A 20,500-nucleotide genomic window follows, 5' to 3' on the forward strand; every position below is an offset into this window, starting at 1 on the left:
TGACTTCTATCGGAGTCAGGGGTGGTGGAAAAGAACAGCCAGAGGCGTTTAGAGAGTTCCAAGTTGCCCAACACAGATTAGACAAATTAGTTGCCCCTCTAGCCAAACTTTCTATTCCTTGAAGTAGCCAAACAGATACTCCTGGGGAGTTTAAAAGCAGGGCACTGTTGTTCAGAAATCTTGCCCTTGAACATAGAGCCTTTGATTGAAATTCAGCCAATAGTGTGACTAGAATGACCAACCTTGTTTTATCTTCAAAGTTATCCAGTGTACCGGGGTAAAATCCAGCAGGTTCTGACAGGTTCTGGAGAACTGGTAGTGGAAATTTTGAGTAGTTCAAACAACCGGCAAATACCACTTCTGTCTGGCCCCAGAGTGGGGTGGGAATGGAGATTTTGCAATATCCTTTCCCTGGAGTGGGGTGGGAATGGGGAAGGAACCTTGGAGGTCTTCTAGTCCAACCCCCTGCCTAGGCAGGAAACCTTATACCATTTCAGACAAATGGTTGTCCAATCTCTTCTTTAAAACTTTAAAACTTTAAAACTTCCAGTGTTGGAACATTCACAACTTCTGGAGGCAAGTTGTTCCACTGATTAATTGTTCTGTCAGGAAATTTCTCCTTAATTCCAGGTTGCTTCTCTCCTTGATTAGTTTCCACCCATTGTTTCTTGCCCTGCCTTCAGGTGCTTTGGAGAATAGCTTGACCCCCTCCTCTTTGTGGCAACCCCTGAGATATTGGAACACAGCTATCATGTCACCCCTACTCCTTCTTTTCATTAAACTAAACATACCCAATTCCTGCAACTAAAAAATGAAAGACTGGTGGAGGGAAGGAAAAGCCTCTTGTCAAACAAGCTATGTGGAACCTTGGAATGTGCAGGTTGCTTCACTGAGATTTCTGAGGTTAATGTGTCACAGAGAGACATGAGTATTTGGGCAACCATGGATTCTCTAGAAAAGGATTTTTAGGACTCCCTAGGTTAATAGCGTAGTTCCTTCAGGGGCTCTTCGCTTCTGCATTCTGAAGGGCTGGTGAATGTGGTCACCATGTCCAGATTCTAGCCCCTGAAATGTCCTTTTCATTCAAGGAAAGACATCTAGCCCTAGCAAAAGAAATTGTTCTGCTGGATTTCCTAGAGAATCGGAAAGATGCTCCACAAAGACCAGAGAAGATGCTGGAGGAAACAGTTCCTTCTTGTTGTTGTTGTTGTTATTGTTGTTGTTGTTGTTGTTGTTAGGGATCTGTTTTTTTCAAGGCAGAGTGCTGTTAATTCATTTCATGTTGTTGGTTGCGGCTATGGTTTGACGCATCCACCTAGCTTGGCCAAATATGCGAAGGGCAACCTTGACAAAAGCGAAAGCAAACTGTTGTGTTTTTTGGCCAAATATTTATACCATCCCTTCTTTTTCATATTGTTTCTTTTCCACCATGCCATGTTTTGGTGCATTCAGCGTAATACTCATCAATAAAATACACATAATATATCTGAATACATTTCAAAAGTTGCTTTTAATGTTGAGATTGTTTTCGTCTTCTTTAAAATGTAAACATAGAATGTTCTGTTTGGCTGTCACTTTGCTCTTACAATCGATTGACCTAATAATTGAATTTTAACCTACAGGGTCTAATTCATGAAATAGCAGAGGCTGTTGGTACAATGCAGGTGCTAAATGATCACAGGAATGGGGTGGATGTCATGGAGACACCTAGTGGTTAAAAATGTAGATATCTTAGATTTACCGGTATATTCTTGCTTTTTTTTCCTGAATGAGAAGTTGAGTGTTGCTAAATACGTTAATATCTTGGGAGAGGAGAGTGCAAGTTTTGAAACTATGGCAAAACAATTTTCTCCTGGTGGACTGCTAATGTATGTATTTTATGTATTATTGTTTCTCCTCCTATTTCTTTTCAGCATGTTAGCTTTCAGCAGTTAACTACCTTTTATATGAGGCTCATAACTATATTTGGTACCTAAGGTTACAAAAAGTGAAACTGATTAAATTTCTTTGCTTCAGGGATGGATATTGAATATCAGTTGTTTAAATATATTGTAGCACTTGACTGCAGGGATTGTATAAACAAGCTAAATTTATATTTATTTATTTGTATCCTGCCTTTATTGATTTTGCAAATAACCAAGTCCTAGTTTCAGTTTTCCAAATACGATTCAAGGATATCCCCAGAGTTAGGTAAAATAAAAATCAAGATGGCAGCCATGGTTTTTTTTCAGGGACAGGAAAAAAATGGGTGGAGCTTTGATTGCACCATGACAACCACCATTTTATTTTCTATCACACCCTGGAGATACCCTCAATGCTGCTCAGTCTGATACTATAAATTTATTTCTGCAAATATAAGGAAGACAACAGTTAGAAATCACTGAATATACTGCAGTAAATATTCTGGTTGGACCATCTACTCTGAAGGTCTTCTCCAACTGCACTTACTCTTATTTTTGTCTCTAAGAAATTGTTTTCATTTCATCAGCTCATGAATGAGACCCCATTTCAGTCTTCTGAACTGCACCAGTGTTGTTATAATGTTTGAACAGAGATAACAGAGGGGGGGATATTTCGCATGGAGGAGGTTTTTTTTTTGCCGATTCAGAGATGGGAAGGTAGCACTTCAACTCTGGGAAAAGACTCTCACACCACTGTGTGGTTTCCAGGAATAAACTGAAAGCCACCGTCTGCATATCTACTCACTCTATAAACCAGAAACACACAGGTCATTTATTTGGAACAGAATTTAACAAGTGATTTCCATACCAGCAGTTAGTCATTTGGAAATACTAATGAAGCCTAATACGAATTTATGTGAGGTGGCCCAAGAAGAAACCCTGGAGAAGTTACTCTTTTTCTTCCCTGCTCTGATTCTTTTACCTTGCCTTGAATAGATGGCTGAAATTATCGGTAAAGGGTTTTTTCCTCCTTGCTATTGTGGTAAAATGATGAGAAAAGCTTCACCGGGTTAATTTCTTTGTATTGGTTTTGTGTTCTGGTTCAGCAATTAAAGATGGAAAGACACACACGGACACACATATGTGCACACACACACAAATATTGACAGGCTAAAGCACTTTCAGGAAACAGAAAAGCAACTGTACAGTAACGGAATAAAAGAAGGTTCCTTTTTCTGTGGGTTTCAATCTAAACAGTAGGTAAGAAGAAAGAAGAAAGAAAATATGAAAATAATAGAGAAGTGTGAAAAAACAGCATTTTTTCAAATCTTTGAAACTGTTTAAAACTAAAATAGATATGTATTATGTAAGTATATTAGGTGGCAATCGAATCGAATCGAATCGAATCGAATCGAATCGAATCGAATAGAATAGAATAGAATAGAATTCTTTATTGGCCAAGTGTGATTGGACATACAAGGAATTTGTCTTTGGTGCATATGCTCTCAGTGTACATAAAAAGACAAGATACACTCGTCAAGAATCGCAAGGCACAAGGTTACATTAGTGCAATGTAACCAAGATTTAACAGGTGATATTTTCTTCCTGAAAAGAAATGAAGTGGTGGAATTGAAAAAAAGAAACCAGAGCACAAACAGATCAAGGACTAGAAAAAAAGGCAAAGTGTGAAGTGTTTATATGGCTTGTATTTAATATGACAGAAAATGGAAAGCCTAGATAGTAGAAAGCATAAATGAAATGAAAGATGGGGAAAATGAAAAAATGCAGGGTTAAAATAGAGAAATGTAGCTTGGAGATAAGCGGGACGAAGGCCATTTGGGAATATTAAATACCACCCCCCTGCATGCCCCACGCCCCCCATGCATGCGCGGCAGAGACCCAAAGACCAGCTGGCCGGTGGGAGGCGCACACGCATGCACAGCAAACCTTAACTGGGGTGATGGCTTGAATGCCATCAGAGAGGGTGCTGTGGGCCATCTCTGGCATGTGTGCCATAGGTTCACCATCACAAGTATATAGGATAGGAAGGGGGAAGGAAAGTTTGCAATGCCTACAACCTTCAAAAATCTCCCAGAGATCCTGGGATTGTACCTTGAGATAGGCAAACAAGTTTCACATTTTTTGCATTGTGCTTTTTTATTTTTTATTTTAAATTGGGGATGGAAAACAACTTATACTTAGCTCCCAATGTTCCTTCTGAGCAAGGCTCTATATTGCATTTTATCTTTACCTTTATTATATTTGACAATGTCATTAGGTGTCCTTTCTTTTTTCTTTTTATGCCTTTTGTAAAACAAAGAAAGCAGATCTTTTTAGCTGCTTTTCAAAGAAGGCTGCCTATGTCCTTTTTGCCCTCTGCGTTATTCTGGCAGGGCCCTTATCTAATTCTTTCTTCTTGCTTAAACTTGCTTAAATCAGTTGTTCCAATGATGGTTTGACAGAGACTGATAAAAATGTTCTCTGTCTCTCTGTTAAATAAAGTAATTCCCTTTATCATTCCAAACTGGCTGAATGACCTTGCAGTCCAATGTTCCATATTGGGGGGGATAATATTCTCATCTAAAAGGCCCCTTTTTTTTTGTTCCTTCACTCCCACTTTCCACAATATGATTTTCATTATTCTCATTTGATCTGTAGAAATATATGGGAGGCCTAAAACTCATGGACTCACAATGCAGATATGGCCAGCTGCTTAGTCAGATTGTGTGTCTGTGTGTGTGTGTGTGTGTGTGTGTATTTTGAAGACAAGAAGACCACAATATGTCTTCCCAAACCCTACATGTTGCTGTCCCTCTCTCTGCTTATAAAGGGGCCTAATTTAGCTAGAAGGTCATTTTTATTATGCCTATTCATAATCCTACTATTAAAACACAAGGACATATATTTTAGTGTCTTCCCACAATATCTAAATCAAGGGGTAATATATGTGTTAAGTGTGTAATAGAAACCCCAAAATGGGGTCAATCTGTTGGGGTACTTTTCAACTGTGATTTCCCCCTGCTAATAATAATTTGGTGTTGCCTTCATATTTAAAACATTATCCTTGTCACTAAGTCCTCTAGAACAGGTATGCATTCTGCTGGATTTTAGCCTTTCTGACTGTATGTCCAAATTTTGAACTCCTTCTTAATTATTAGCCCTTTTCCCCCATGAACTTCCTTTTTGCTTCTCAGCTTGTTAATGAGCTTGTTATTCATTCATAAAGCTTTCTTGATTTATTTATTTTATCTGGTTTTTATGTTTTTGTGTTCAGTATTTTGTTTTCCAGGCAGGCTCATCCTTCTTGGCTTGTTTACACATTAGAAATTTGAGCTATAGTTTGCTGCTCACTTTTCCTCTGAATTCATTAAAATAAGTCTTCCCGAAGTCCAAAATTTATTTCTGACTTTTTTTTTCTACTTCAATCATGCTAGTTATGTTGAACCCCATGTTTTGTTTTGTTTTACAAAGTACTTATAATGTTCAGTTCATTAACGAAGTCCTCTCTTTAATCAGAATTTCACTTTTTGAAAAATAAAACTGTCGTTAATAAAGATGAGTCATTGTTTGGATTGTCCACTCTTAGCTGAATGGGGAGAAAAGCTACGGCAAATCTAGACAGCCAAAACTCTAGTCACCCACAACTCCAGAAGGCAAACTGTTCCATCGGTTAATTTCTTTCACTGTCAGAACATTTCTCCTTAGTTCCAGCTAGGATCCCTCTTTAATGAACTTCCACCTTTTGCTTCTTGTCCTACTCTCAGGTGCATGGGAGAATAAGCCCCTCCGCTCTGTGACTCCTCCCCAAGTACTAGTACAAGTACCCAAGTAGCATTTTCTCATTTGTGCCAGCTCCGAGTTGCTCACCTTTCTTGTCCCAAATATCAGATTGATTGGCCCTCTTGCTGCTTAGTGGTAACGCAAAGTATTCTAATGTTAGGATCCTGAGCATACAGTCCTTCCCCGGTCCCCATCTCTACACACACATCTGCACAATCGGTACTGTTCCACCTGCCAAACTATCTTACACACCCACAGATCAAGGCTCCATGCGCCCAATCTGATCTTTCTTTCTTTCTTTCTTTCTTTCTTTCTTTCTTTCTTTCTTTCTTTCTTTCTTTCTTTCTTTCTTTCTTTCTTTCTTTCTTTCTTTCTTTCTTTCTTTCTTTCTTTTTCTTCTTTCTTTCTTTTCCTTCCTTCCTTCCTTCCTTCCTTCCTTTTTTCACCCGAAAATAAGGCTCTCAAAAAGCTCAGGGGCGTCCCGGCTCCCTCCAGCCCCAAGGTTGCCCCGAGGTGGGGGTTGCAGGCGGGCCCTCTTTCCCTCCCCGTAAAGCGCCTGCACGGAAGGTAGCATTTTTGACCTGGCGGCCGATGAGCACCAGGGGGCGGTGCCGAGCCAATTGCTCCAGCCGGGCCAAGGGTGAAGAGGCGGGGAAGACCGGACCTCACCAGCCTGACCGCAGGCGAGACGCGCTCGGATGACTTCGGCGGTGCAGCAGCTCATGAAGGTGTTTGTGACTCGGAGGATCCCCCCGGCGGGGCAGGCAGTCTTGGCTCAGGCCGGCGTGTAAGTGGGCTCGCCTGGCTTCCTAATGCAAATAGAGAAAAAAAAAAGGGGGGGGGGATCGGTTGCTTTTTTTTGCTTTTTTTCCCCCGAAGGGGGTGTGCGCGCCCGGCTGGTGGTGTTCCTCAAATCTTCAGAAAGGCTGCGGCCATACACGGACACACACACGTTTGGGTGCTCGCCTTTGAGGAAGGCGACGAAGGTTGCAAACATCTGGACGGCCAGCACGGCCAAAACCGAGGCTTCTCAGCCGGTGGCTGACATCTGGGGATTTTTGCAGCCCGGATGCGTGTCCAAAGTTTTCTTTAACGCGCTCGTGGGAAGCGAGTGCGCGCGTGTAAAGAGAACGGGGTTGGGTGGGGTGGGGGGCATCGTAAGAACGTCTTGCTTCCCATTTAGAGCCGAGGGTTCATTGTATCTGGTGCGGAGCAGGGCCGCTTAAAGGGCCCGCAGCTGCAGCGCCTTCTGGCGGGGCTAGAAGCGCGGTGGGGGAGGGCGCGGGTTGCTGCTGACCCAGGTTCCCGCTTCGCTGCTTCCTTCTTCCCGGAGGCTGGAGGGAGAAGGGCAGGTATAATAACTGCGGGTTCAGTCCTGCTCCGTGTTAGGCTATGGGCAGATCCGGCTGAGAAGAGCGTCTTCCCGAGTTGGATTTGACGGTTTGTTTGTTTCTAAGACGTTTCTTCTCCCTTTAGCCTTCCTTCTTTTGCCCGCGTTTGGGGATTATTCTGCTACGAAGACATGGGTTGGACCTCTGGTTTTTTGCAGGAGGCCTTCTTCTGTGTTAATTTAGAACAGGGGTGTCCCAACCTTGGCAACTTTTAAGACTTGTGGACCTCAACTTCCAGCATAGCTGGCTGACTGGTGGATTCTGGGAATTCAAGTCCACAAATCTCAAAAGTTGCCAAGGTTGGACACTCCTGATTTAGGCAATGTGGAGAGATCCACCCTTGCTCTTAACTTCGCCCATCTAAATTCCTTAAACTAGTTTTGGCTCAGTTGGATAGAGCAAACATTAAAGCCATGTGTACAGTAACTCGCTCTATTAAAAATTCCCACTTCTGCCAAAACTATTATCCTCCTTCACAGTTGTTGGCCAATCCAAACCAAAGAAGGTCATAGCACTCGGGGTCTTCTCTAGTTGATCCCTGGGAGTGGAAATTATTGGGAATTACTCTGTGATTGGGACTCAGTGTCTAAAATGCAAGTCCATGTACATATTAGCAATATCTTACTTTTCCTTAAACATTCAAGAGGGTGAGCTTTGCTTTATCAAATTTGTTGTTCATTGTGAGAAGGAGTAGCTGTTCTTCTTTTCATCCTCTGAGATAGGAAAACATGAATAGCAGAATAACTCCAAAGTTAAGTAACTTTGCCCTAAAGTCCCAAACATCTATTTTCGCAATTAGTTGTCCTTTGATTAAGCAAAGGTTGCAACCTTCGGAACATCGGTTTGCTGCTTGATCTAATTTTGGCTTGCCTCTTCCTTCCCCTTCAGTTGCAGCATTCAACAGTGGGATTCAGAGGAACCAATCCCACAGGCAGAATTGCTAGCAGGGGTAGCTGGCAAAGATGGGCTCCTGTGTCTCCTGTCTGACCGGATAGACAAGGAAGTCTTAGATGCAGCAGGTGAGCGTGGAGAAGACGGTGACGTGCAATGTGGCTCAAAAAGGTTGTGTGTATGGAGGTACTTGCAGGTAGTCTTCAACTTACGGACATTCATTTAGCAACCATTCAGAGTTATGATGGCGTTGATAAAAGTGACTTACAGTTGGTCCTTGTACACGGCAGCATCCTCACAGTGGCACTGGGACACTGCTTGCATTTGTAGTAGTTGCAGTATCCCAGAGACACATGATTGCCATTGGTGATCTTCCCAGCCATCTTCCAACAAGCAAAGTGAATGGGGAAGCTGACAGGGAAGCTCCCAAGTCACAATCATGTGATGTCTCGCTTAATGATATTAGTCATGAATTTTCCAACCCCCGTTGTCATAAGTTGAGGGCTACCTATGTGGACATTAGCTTGCTCAGTATTGCCCAACTATTACACAGCAGGGAAAATTTTATTAGATGCTTTGGTGACTTTTGAGAATCATGCAGTATTTTACTCTAGGAGAGCAAAATTAGTTTTGTAATTCCTTTCAGAGGAAAAGCCTCAGATGCTTGGGATTGGATCCAACTCCAGCTTTGTTTTCCTTCCTATTGCCTTCCTTCTGTGAAAGCTTGCCTCAGGATATCTGGCCAGACAGTCTGGATTTGAAAAACATCCCCTGAGCCAGATGTGCTGTTCAATCCCCTGATTTTATGTTGCATTCATATCTCTGTGCTTCTGTGCTATCTGCTGAAAAAATTCTGGCCTTGATCTTTAAATATAATAAACCATAATGCAGAAGAATTTTAAGCCATGATTCTATTAAATGCTGAACATAAAAATAATTAATCCCTTCCTTTAAATGATGGTTTGTTTGCATATAAAATATCCTGTCATTCGGACTTCATTTGAATATGTGAGTAGGTCCTTAGAGTACCTCAGAACAGCCTGTTCTGGAACTGAATATATATGTATTAGTCTAAATTAGGATTGCATACATGAAGCTCATCCTGTGGATTTGACTCGCTTATCAGATATGCCCAATTTACTTCATTACAGAACCTCGGTAAGAATGCATGGAAGGCTCTGTTAATCCCCTCGCCCCCTCCAGGTGCTGTATGATTTTTTTGGGCAAAGGGATTTTGCTGCTTCTTCCAGCATTGTGCAGAAGATGCTTCTTGCACAGTTATTGGTTGTGCAACAGTGGTGGGTTGCTACCAGTTCACTCCGGTTCGGGTGAACTGGTAGTGGTGGCAAGAAGCTCCGCCCACCTGCCCGGACGTCATCAAATAGGGGCTGCGCATGCCCAGAAGCTTCTGTGCATGCGCAGATGTGGCGCGTGAGCAAACTGGTAGCAAAGATAAGTGAAACCCACCCCTGTTGTACAAGTGCACAGTCTTTTTGTGATGAGTTTTCACTCATCACACATTGACCTTATAAGGTCAATAAGACCTTTTTAAGCCTGAAAATAGAACTGTACAGTTTTCTGTTTGTTAACAATATATGATTTGGACTGGTCACCCAAAATAAATGTTTAACTCAATTTAGATAGTTATATATTCCAGAAGGAGCCCCAATAGCTCAGTAGTTAAAGATGCTGAGCTTGTCAGCTGGAAAGTGGACAGCCTGGGTTTGAGACCCAAGCGCTGCGCAACAGAGTGAGCTCCTGTTCTTGCCCCAGCTCCTGCCCATCTAGCAGTTCGAAAGCATGCAAATGCGAGTAGATTAATAGATACCACTTCGAAGCATTCTGTGTGCCTTGGCATATAGTCATATTGGCCACATAGCCACCAAAATGTCTTCTGACAATGCTGGGCTCCCTTGGCTAAGAAACAGAGATGAGCACCGCCCCCTAGAATTGGACACGGCCAAACAGGGGAAACCTTTAGCTTTATATATTCCAGAATCTTACTAAAGGTTTGTGGTTTGCTTTGAATGCACACTAAAAAGAAAACAATCCTTTAAAAAATGCTTGATTGAGATAAGGATGGTATTTGTGCATTCACTAGTTAGCAGTTGCCATTCCATTCATTGATTAGGATTAGTGGACTTTAATGATTGAACTAAATTTTTGTTGACTGATGATGCAAATGAAGTTTGTAAACCTAGTTAGATAAAAGTAGGCTTCCATTCGTTGATTCTTTTAATTTTTTAAAAAATGTTCATATTAAATCTTACCCAATTTTTCTGTGTTTTATTAATGAACAAGGTAGATAATTTGAAAAACATTTTTGCTGCTTGTCAACCTTTGACAATATTATTGTAATTGATTGGGTGGTAAGGCTGATATAAACTATCATTTGCAATTTCATAAATAATATTTTGTTTTCATCTTAATGACTTTCATTCTGAGCATGCGGTTTTCATTTTTTTCCAGGGCCAAGCCTCAAAGTAATTAGTACATTGTCAGTGGGATATGACCATCTAGCTATTGATGAAATTAAAAAACGGTAAGTCTTGTATAATTTAAAATTCAGCTATTCTACATCAGAGCACGGGAGATTAAGAGAGAATTATAGTGGGAGGTTTAAGTGATATAGTCTGCCCAATTTCTTTTCACCACTAAAAACTGGAGTTCTTTTTCTTGGAAAAGCAGCAACTGAAATATATATAATGCAGGCCCAACCTCTTTAAAGGAAAGGCTGTTCTTTTGTAAAAATCACTAATTGTATAATTAGGTCCTTGGATGGTTCAAGCAGCTTGGGTTTTAAGGTTTGAAGGATTGTGTCCTTTTTTAAGAACTGCAGTTACTTGCCTCAACAAACTTAGACCATTTGCATTTTAAGTATGATTATTTCAGAATATATTGTAAAATACAAAGCATTTGCATTTTATTATGTTACATAAATTCATTTTTAGAAGCCAATTATGCCAAAGGGGAAGCAGAACACTTTCTTCCATTTATTATTTTCTTTGTGCTACATTGACCCATCCATGACCAGTTCACTCATGCACCTCTTCTCTGATTATATAAATTTTACAAGATAAAACATGTAGTTTGTGCTTTGTGGATTACCTTATATACAAAGGATTTATTCCAGGGATTACTTCCATTCTTTTATGGGAGAAGAGTCTTGCTGCCTTGACCTACGTATTATATGGTTAAGGTGCTTAATTACCCTGCTTATAAGTGCCTGCCTCAAAGAAATGGTGATGAAAATGAGAAGAACAAGCCTCTTCTTAAATTCTAGTGGTATCCGTGTGGGGTACACGCCGGACATCCTGACCGATGCCACTGCTGAGCTGACAGTAGCTTTGCTCTTAGCAACATCTCGCAGGCTGCCTGAATCAGTGGTGGAAGTAAAGAAGTGAGTACTGCAATTTTGCTTGGGATAAAATGTGGGGAGCATATTGTACTGGCTTGAATATTTGGAGGTGGCAGTAGTCAGATATCTACCATTCCGAGATGTTGTTCATACAATGTTGTATGTTAGCAAATTTCAGGGGGCAGTGTTGGTAGAGCAACGGCCTTTAGGACAAAGGTTGAGGTTGCAACATTAAACAGTTGTAAGTCTCTTGCTGGACTGCACAGGGAGAATTCTATAACCATAGTACAGGCCTCTTGCAAGTACTTCATTAATGTCTTTTTGCATTTTGATTTTTTTTCCTTGCAGCGGAGGCTGGACGACATGGAAGCCTCTTTGGATGTGTGGCTACGGACTTTCAGGCAGCACAGTTGGGATTATAGGGCTGGGAAGAATAGGTAATCCTTGTTTTATTAAATATCTATCTGGAAATTCAATTTTTAAAAAATATATATAAAATGATTTCCATTAGGTAGGTTGGGAGAAGTAAATGGCAGTTCAATTCAAACTTCAAATCACTGCCAATTATTGTTAATTGTTATTGTTAACAATACAACGGAGAGGTGCAGTTGTGCCATTTTTTTTAAAACTGGAGACTTGAACTTCAAAACTGGCTGATTCAGGTTATCAGCAAGTCTAGTGCAAAGTGGACTTTCTCCTGTGGATTACTCTTTAAACGAATAACTGTTACCCCAGAAGACACCTATTTGCCTTTGTTTTTTGATTTTGTCATTGCTTTCACTCAGATCTCAGACTTTCAAATGCTGCTCCGTATAAGAATAAGAGTAGACACTTTTATTTATTTTAGAAAATTTATATTGCCGCCTACTCGCACATGGTGACTCGAGGTGGCTTACACGATTATAGCACTTAGCAATAGCACTTAGACATATATACAGCTTCACAGTGCTTTCCAGCCCTCTCTAAATGGTTTTACAGAGTCAGCATATTGTCCCCCCCCCCCAACAATCTGGGTCCTCATTTTACCGACCTTGGAAAGATGGAAGGCTGAGTCAACCTTGAGCCTGGTGAGAATCGAACTGCCGAACTGCTGACAACTGGCAGACAGCAGAAGTAGCCTGCAGTACTGCATTCCAATCACTGTACCACCACAGCTCCTAATATATAAATATAAAAGCCATATAAAAGAAATACAAATAATAAAATGAGGAATAATAAAATAATAAATTAGTAAAATACCCCCACACCCCACCCCCACCCCCACCCGGCAACAACACACATTCTGTATTTAATGGGCTGGGTTCCCCAGGCCTGCTGACAGAGTCTTCAGCGCCTTCCCAAAGAGTGTTAGAATGGGAGGCCAGTCTAATGTGGGGGAATGATGTTCCAGAGAGGGAGCCACCACGGAGAAGGCCCTTCTTCTGGGTCCCCCCAGATGAATCTCCCTAGGGGATGGGACCCGCAACATTCCTTGCCTCTCCGCTATAGTGGGTCGGGTAAATGTAACTGGCAAGAGACGGTCCCTCAGATAACCTGGTCCCAAGCTAGGAAGGGCTTTAGAGATGACAACCAGCACCTTGAATTGCACCTGGAAGCAAATCAGCAACCAATGCAGTTCCCGCAGGAGACGTGATATATGTGCACACCATGGTCTGCACAAAACCATGCAGGCTGCTGCATTTTGCACTGGAGCTTCCTGATGCTCCTCAGGAGCATCCCCATGTAGAGCATGTTGCAATAGTCAAGACGGGAAGTGACTAGGGCATGACTGACCGTGAGTAGGGATTGTTGGTCCAGGAAAGGGTCTAACTGGTCCACAAACTGTAGTTGGGCAAAGACCCGTTTAGCCACGACCTCCACCTGCTCTTCAAGCAGGAGTTGCGAGTCAAGAACCCCCAGATTACGCACAGGATCTGTTTGGGGCAGTGCCACCCAAATAATTTGAAATATACTTTCAAATAAGTATACTTGATACAACCGATAGTACCTTTGTCAGAGTAGAGCTGATTATAATGAATTGAGACTAACAATTAAGTATATAAAATTGGCTAGCTAGCTCTCACAAAGGCACTGACCAACTTAAGACAAGTGTTGAACATGGCTAGTTGTGGTTTGCTATATCATCTAGCAGGATATCCATAGAAAAGTACTTTTCCATTTGATGGACCAGAGATTGGCTGGCCCCCTGCCAATCAAGGGAAAGTTAAAACTATCTTTCGTACACGAAATTCTGAGATCCAGCTTTGCCTCTTCTGTAACCACTTTGGCTTTAATAAAGTATACTTTTGGCTAATCATGGGCCAGGAGTCTTTCTTTCTTTTCTACTTGATCAAGTTGGGGTGGTGTAGGGGTTGCATCCATCAGACACGGCTGTGGTTCATATCTATAATTCTGGAATTGTTTTCCTTAATTGTTTGGCTAATAGTGCAATCCTTTGCCTAGTTGGAAGGCATTCTGGAAACTGAACACCAAATTGGGGAAGAAAAAAAACCTTTGATATATATGAATTTTTCAGAAATGACTATATATTTCTTACAACTACCATGTCAAGAGTGAAGTGTTTTTGTATTTTCCTTCTGCTTCTAGGGCAGTCCGTAGCATATCGTCTGAAACCTTTTGGAGTCAAAAGGTTTTTGTATACAGGTCGTCATCCCAAACCTGAAGCTGCTGTGGAATTAAAAGCGGAGTTTGGTGAGAGTTGTGTTTTATTTGTATGAATTTCTTTATATATTTGTTTTTCGTCCATTGATTGTTCTAAACAATTTAAATAGAAAACAACTTTAATGAAACATAAGATTAAACAAAATTTACATGAAGTAATTATTGGGATACTTGATTATGCTTGTGGAGAGGTATAACTAAGTTTTAAGAACCGCCCAGCCGCCCTGTTTAGGGTGACCCACTCCCTTCTTCGGGGGGGGAGTGCGGGAAGATCCCTTGCAGGGCTGCGCTGAGGATTTTGTGCAATTCCTGCATGATAAAGTCGCTCGGATTCAGGATGGCTTGGACTCCGATTGGATGAGTCCAGGGGAGGAGACAGGGGCAGGTCTTGAGAATATTACCTGGGAGGAGTTTGATCCTGTGGCTCCCGAGGATGTGGACAGGGTTCTGGGTAGGATTAGTGCCGCCACATGTTTATTGGACCCGTGTCCCTCCTGGTTGGTACTGGCCTCCCGGGAGGTTACACAAGGCTGGCTCCAGGGGATTATAACTGCTTCTCTGAGTGAGGGTGCCTTTCCCGCCGCCTTGAAAGAGGCGGTGGTGAGACCCCTCCTCAAGAAGCCTTCCCTGGACCCGGCTAAATTAGCTAACTACCGTCCGGTCTCCAACCTTTGTTTTGTGGCGAAGGTTGTTGAGAGTGTGATGGCACGACAACTGCCCGGGCACCTGGATGAAGCTATCTATCTAGACCCGTGCCAGTCGGGCTTCAGGTGGGGGCACAGCACAGAAACGGCATTGGTTGCGTTGATGGATGATCCTGGAGGGCTCGGGACAGGGGTTGCTCCTCTGTCCTAGTCCTATTAGATCTCTCAGCGGCTTTTGATACCATCGACCATGGTATCATGCTGCAGCGGTTGAGAGGGTTAGAAATAGGGGGCACCGTTCTGCGGTGGTTCTCCTTCCTCTCCGACCGCTCGCAGTTCGTGTTGGCAGGGGGGCAGAGGTCGACCTCGAGGCGTCTCGCATGGGGAGTGCCACAAGGGTCGGTCCTCTCGCCCCTTCTGTTCAACATTTATGTGAAGCCGCTGGGTGAGATCATCCGTGGTTTTGGGGTGAAGTGTCATCTGTACGCTGACGACACTCAGCTGTACATCTCCACCCCAGACCACCCCAACGATGCCCTTGATGTGATGTCTCGCTGCCTGGAGGCCGTGCGGGTCTGGATGGGGAGGAACAGGCTCAGACTCAACCCGTCCAAGACTGAGTGGCTGTGGCTGCCGGCGTCCCGATATAGTCAGCAGGTGCCATCACTGACTATTGGGGGTGAATCTTTGCCCCCCACAGAGAGGGCTCGTAATCTGGGTGTCCTCCTGGATGCACGGCTGTCTTTAGAAGAGCATATGACGGCCGTGGCCAGGGGGGCCTTTTATCAGGTTCGCCTGATCCGCCAGTTGCAGCCCTTTCTGGACCGGGACGCTTTGCGCACGGTCACTCATGCCCTTGTCACCTCCCGGCTGGACTATTGTAATGCTCTCTACATGGGGCTCCCCTTGAAGAGCACTCGGAGGCTCCAACTGGTCCAGAATGCGGCCGCGCGGGTGGTTATGGGCGCAACTCATTGTGCCCGTGTGACACCCCTCCTGCGCGAGCTGCACTGGCTCCCAGTGGTCTTCCGGGTGCGATTCAAGGTGCTGGTTACCACCTTTAAAGCGCTCCATGGCATAGGACCCGGGTACCTTCGAGACCGACTTCTGCCACCAGTAGCCTCCCACCGGCCAGTCCGCTCCCACAGAGAGGGTCTCCTCAGGGTGCCATCGGCCAAGTTATGTCGGCTGGCGACACCCAGGGGGAGGGCCTTCTCTGTGGGAGCCCCAGCCTTGTGGAATGAACTGCCCCCGGAAATACGTAAGATCTCCGACCTCCGGGTGTTTCGTTGCGCATTGAAGACCCTGTTGTTCCGCCAGGCCGGGCTATCAACATAATGATTTTAAATTGGGGTATTTTAAATTTTTGGGGTTTTAAACCGGCCAAATCTATTTAATTATTTTAATTTTTAATCATTGTTGTGTCTTGTGTTTTTAAATTGGCTGTATGGCCCTGAGTCCTTCGGGAGAAGGGCGGTATAGAAATAAAATTATTATTATTATTATTATTATTATTATTATTATTATTATTATTATTATTATTATTAATCTTTGTATTTATGATGGGAATTGTAAAAGGTTAACAGTAAGAGGTATACTTGCCCTTTCCTTAAAGAGGAATATAGATGCCACCCTTAAATAATTTGATATATAAATGGGAGGAAAATAAGAATTCATTAATTTACTTTGATCTTTGTCAGGCTTCTCTAAAGAACATCATACGTGGCCCTAGGTTGGCAGAATAAACCAGGATCATTGTTGAAAAAGTATTACACTGGATGATAGCAGATTAGGGGATTGATAAATTATCAAAGTGTAGCATAAATTGGATGTCACTTAGATTTTTGATTTACAGCAACTTAAAACTGATCTGCTAAATCATTCAAAAGTAAACATTAATTAGATTCCTTTTAAATATCAGGGTCATTATTTTTCCTTTTTTATTCCTATGATTGTTGGCAAATGTAAAAGATAGAGCTGCAATTATTTCTTCACATCACTGACTAAAAACTAGTAGAAGAAACATTGTCTATTTTGGTTTTACCACTGAAGTGTAAAAAAAGAAAAAAAGTACTAAATTTTTTAGGCTTAAATATGATATCACCCCACACCCACACAAATGACTCATTGGGAAGTTTCCTTGCTAACTGACCAATTGGAAAAATGGGTGATTGAAAGCCAGCAAAAGAAAGCTAGTCTCTTAATAATTTATAGCAATCTCTCTTTCTTTTTTTACAAGTACCCCTTGACAAGCTAGCAGAGGAGTCGGACTTTGTCATTGTAACTTGTTCTTTGGTGCCTGAAACCCAAGGGTTGTGCAATCAGGACTTCTTTCGTAAGATGAAGAAAACATCAGTATTCATCAATACAAGCAGGTGAAGAAAAATATTGTCCCATTATTTATTCTTTCCTATTCTACATCGCTGAATTCACCCAGATTCACCTGTATTCTTCATAGCACACAGCTCCCCATTGTTCCTCAATTTTGCATCTGCCATGAGAAAGTTGCCTCTAGCCAATAATCCTCTTTCAACTAATTGAGGAAAGTTGAACTATATGGAAACAGATCAGCCTTCCTCAATTGGTTGAAATCAAATGTGACTGGTGGATGAGTCATTAAATGGGCAAATGAAAGAAAAATACCTGTGTATGTAAACATCCCAACAGGATATTCTGCAGCTAGTTAAATACTGTAGCTCTTGAATATCCATCACTATCTATTAATGCCACTATTTAAACTATAATAATGTTATTCCTAAAAGAGCAAATCTAGTGCTCCTATGATTGCTACATGGGATATTCTGCATCAGGTCTTGCTGATTATTAAATTATTTTGTGTATAGTTATCATAAGATTACTTTTAAAAGAAAAATTTCCTATCAAGAAAGATAGGAAACTTTGTATGTTGGCGATCAAACCAAACTAGGTACATTATCAAAAAAAATTTTTTTATAATTATATGTAACAAATATAATCATCACAAATAAAGGAAGAATGCAGAAACTGCCCAAAGAGATCACTAGCAATATCTCCTGGTATCTATATATTTGTTTAGTAGTAACTTGTATGTATTGCATCTCAAACTATCTCTAACTAATGCTTAAACAACTTCATAGTTAAAATTTCCATCGATGAAGATTGATTATATTTCAACCAATGTTCAAACATTCAGTATTTCTTCATCCTTGCATTAGCTGCTGCTGCTTCTGTTTCAGGGACATGACATTGTATAGAAGAGGGGAGGGAAATGTAACTGTTTCCTGGGTTAGAGTTCCATCTTTGGAGGTTATTCCACTGCTGTGATATATTTTCACATAGTTTTACTTCTTCCTGTGTTATTAGAATGCTGTATCGCTTAAATAATTCAGATCTAAAGTTTTCTTCATGCAGCCGTTATATTTCAGCACCATGTTGAAAATAATCAAATGATGATCATTTGGTTCAACCTCTCAGCTACTTCAGAGAAATCAATCTACTTTCCTCGACTCTGTGTATTTAAGGTTAAAACACCTTAAAGGAAATGATTATGCCTTGGATTACACCTTCTGTTTGATCCTTAGCATCATTTCTGTCACTTGCTGTTCTCGGTGTGAACATTGGTATTTTCTTATATTTCCATGGGACATAAAAACATGATAGCCAGTTTGATGTAGTGGTTAAGGCATCGGACTAGAAACTAGAAGACAGTTCTAGTTCCATTTTGGGCACAAAGTCAGTTGGATGCCTTTGGGCCAGTCACTTTCTCGCAGTCCTATGACAGAGGCAATGTCATTACTGAAAAAGCTTGCCAAAAAAACCACAGGAATTTGTCAGGTCTCCAGGAATCGGACAATTGAATAAAAAAGAACTATACATAAATCCCATCTCTCTTATTTTGTTTTATCCAGAGGGGCAGTAGTCAATCAGGATGATCTTTATGAAGCTTTAGTGAATGGGCAAATTGCCGCAGCTGGCTTAGATGTCACAACCCCAGAACCTCTGCCAACAGACAATCCACTTCTTTCTCTCAAAAATTGTGGTAAGATGATTTAATTTGCATTGCTATTTTGGCACTGTTTTTTGACATGGAGATGGTGGCTGGTAGGCATCAACCAATAATGGATCATTCACTTTGATCAGTTTGCAGATAAGAGACCTGTGGTTTTGAGAAGATACATAGTTGAGCAGATTTTTGCAATTTTAAGGGCTAGAAATGTTTTGAATTAAACATAGATCTTCAATAGTGGTGAATATGTGTGGCTTGGGTGTACAATGAGAGTGAAGGTTCATTCTCCAAATGTTTCATTACCAGGCTAGGTAAACCCTACCCCCTAAACTCCGCTGAAGATGTTACCTAGCCTCAGGGGTGGGTTCTACTTACCTTTACTACCGGTTCGCATTGTGCCTGTGTGCGCAAGAAGCTTCTGTGCATGCACAGATCACTTCTGATGATGTCCGGGTCAGTGGGCAGAGCCTCCCGCCGGTTTTACTACTGGTTCTTGCGAACTGGTCCAAATTGGGGGCAACCCACCACTGCCTAGCCTGTAATGAAACGTTACATCTCTGCTGAAGATGTTTTTAGCCTGGTAATGAAATGTTCGGAAACCAACCCAGAAGCTTGGAGAATGAACCTTCACCCTCATAAAAGATCTGTTAAATAATTCCACATCCATAATCTGTGCTATTTTCTAAGCTTCTGTACAGTTACAGCATAAGCCTAGCATTTCCCAAGATATCAGAGCTGCTAGAGGAAATAAAGAAAAACAGACATTCCACTCACTCTGCTTTTCTCACAATGAATCACTGTAATTCCATTCAGATAGTTTGGCACACTTAGGCTATGGCTAAACTGACATTGCAATTAAAAGGCACTTTCATACACTAATTTAACAAAGGGTTGTTTTTACACTTTACATGTAGCATGTATTAATGATACTTTTTTCTCTTTCATGCCTTAAACAGTAATTTTGCCTCATATTGGAAGTGCCACTTACTCAACAAGGAATACAATGTCAGTGTTGGCTGCTAACAATCTTTTGGCTGGCTTGAAAGGAGAAAATATGCCAAGTGAACTTAGACTATGAAAAGCTAGCCTATTCAAGCTAATATAAATTGTTTTTAAACATGGTGGATTTAACTTTTTGTCCTGTCAATTCTGATTGAACTTGTTGCCTTTCAAATAAAATAGAACACATAATAAATCATGTTTTTGTGTCATAATTTTTTAAAAGCAATATGCTAAAACTTGCAAGAACAGATGAATAGATATATACTACGGTTTGCATATGCCTCTACAGTGGTCCAATTAACAGGGCACAGGTAAGAAATTTCGCAAGCTTACGAATTACGAGATTCCTTTTGTCAATTACAAGTGCATTTAAGCAGAGACATTTTTTTAATAACTCAACATATCCATAACTTTAGCAGACAATACATTCTGCATAAAAGGCTAGATGGCATCAGCCTTATTCTTCCCCTCAGCAACTAACTCTTCAATATAGTAAATACATAAACAAATATCTAATAACTGGTAAAATTATGTAGTTCCACTATCCTGCACTATTTTTGTTTCTAATACTAACGTATGAGTTTAGCAAATTGCTGTCAGATATCACTGTAAAATCCTATAAAGAAAACACTAATTTAGAATTTTGCAAAAAAAAAAAAAAATAGTGTTTCAATTTCTTTTTCATGTGATCTGGGTAAAGATAATTAACTTGAACATTCTATAGTCACTTGTTTTTCCTCACAGCTATATCCACCATCTCAGCCACATTAAAATTTATGAGGTACATTATGGATTGCAGAGCTAGCCTAAAACCCAGAGACTGTATAGTTACAGCTACCAGTAACACTACATTTAGTAACAGAACTTGGTGAACAGAGATTATTACA

General features: G+C 41.4%; 1 protein-coding gene across 1 annotated transcript; it reads left to right on the plus strand.

Annotated features, from left to right (window-relative positions):
* Window positions 1–6,020: 6,020 nt before the first annotated feature.
* GRHPR (glyoxylate and hydroxypyruvate reductase) lies at window positions 6,021–19,806 on the plus strand. Its single transcript, XM_034410769.2, has 9 exons — window positions 6,021–6,468; window positions 7,961–8,091; window positions 10,433–10,505; window positions 11,247–11,363; window positions 11,670–11,758; window positions 13,908–14,012; window positions 16,866–17,001; window positions 18,514–18,644; window positions 19,568–19,806. Exons 1-9 carry the CDS (start codon window positions 6,380–6,382, stop codon window positions 19,687–19,689), a joined length of 993 nt encoding a protein of 330 aa, XP_034266660.1. The 5' UTR covers window positions 6,021–6,379; the 3' UTR covers window positions 19,690–19,806.
* The last annotated feature ends 694 nt before the right edge of the window (window positions 19,807–20,500 follow it).

Source organism: Pantherophis guttatus, chromosome 2 (genome assembly GCF_059756535.1).
Source record: "Pantherophis guttatus breed Tessera chromosome 2, ASM5975653v1, whole genome shotgun sequence".
In the NCBI taxonomy this organism is placed as follows: domain Eukaryota; kingdom Metazoa; phylum Chordata; class Lepidosauria; order Squamata; family Colubridae; genus Pantherophis; species Pantherophis guttatus.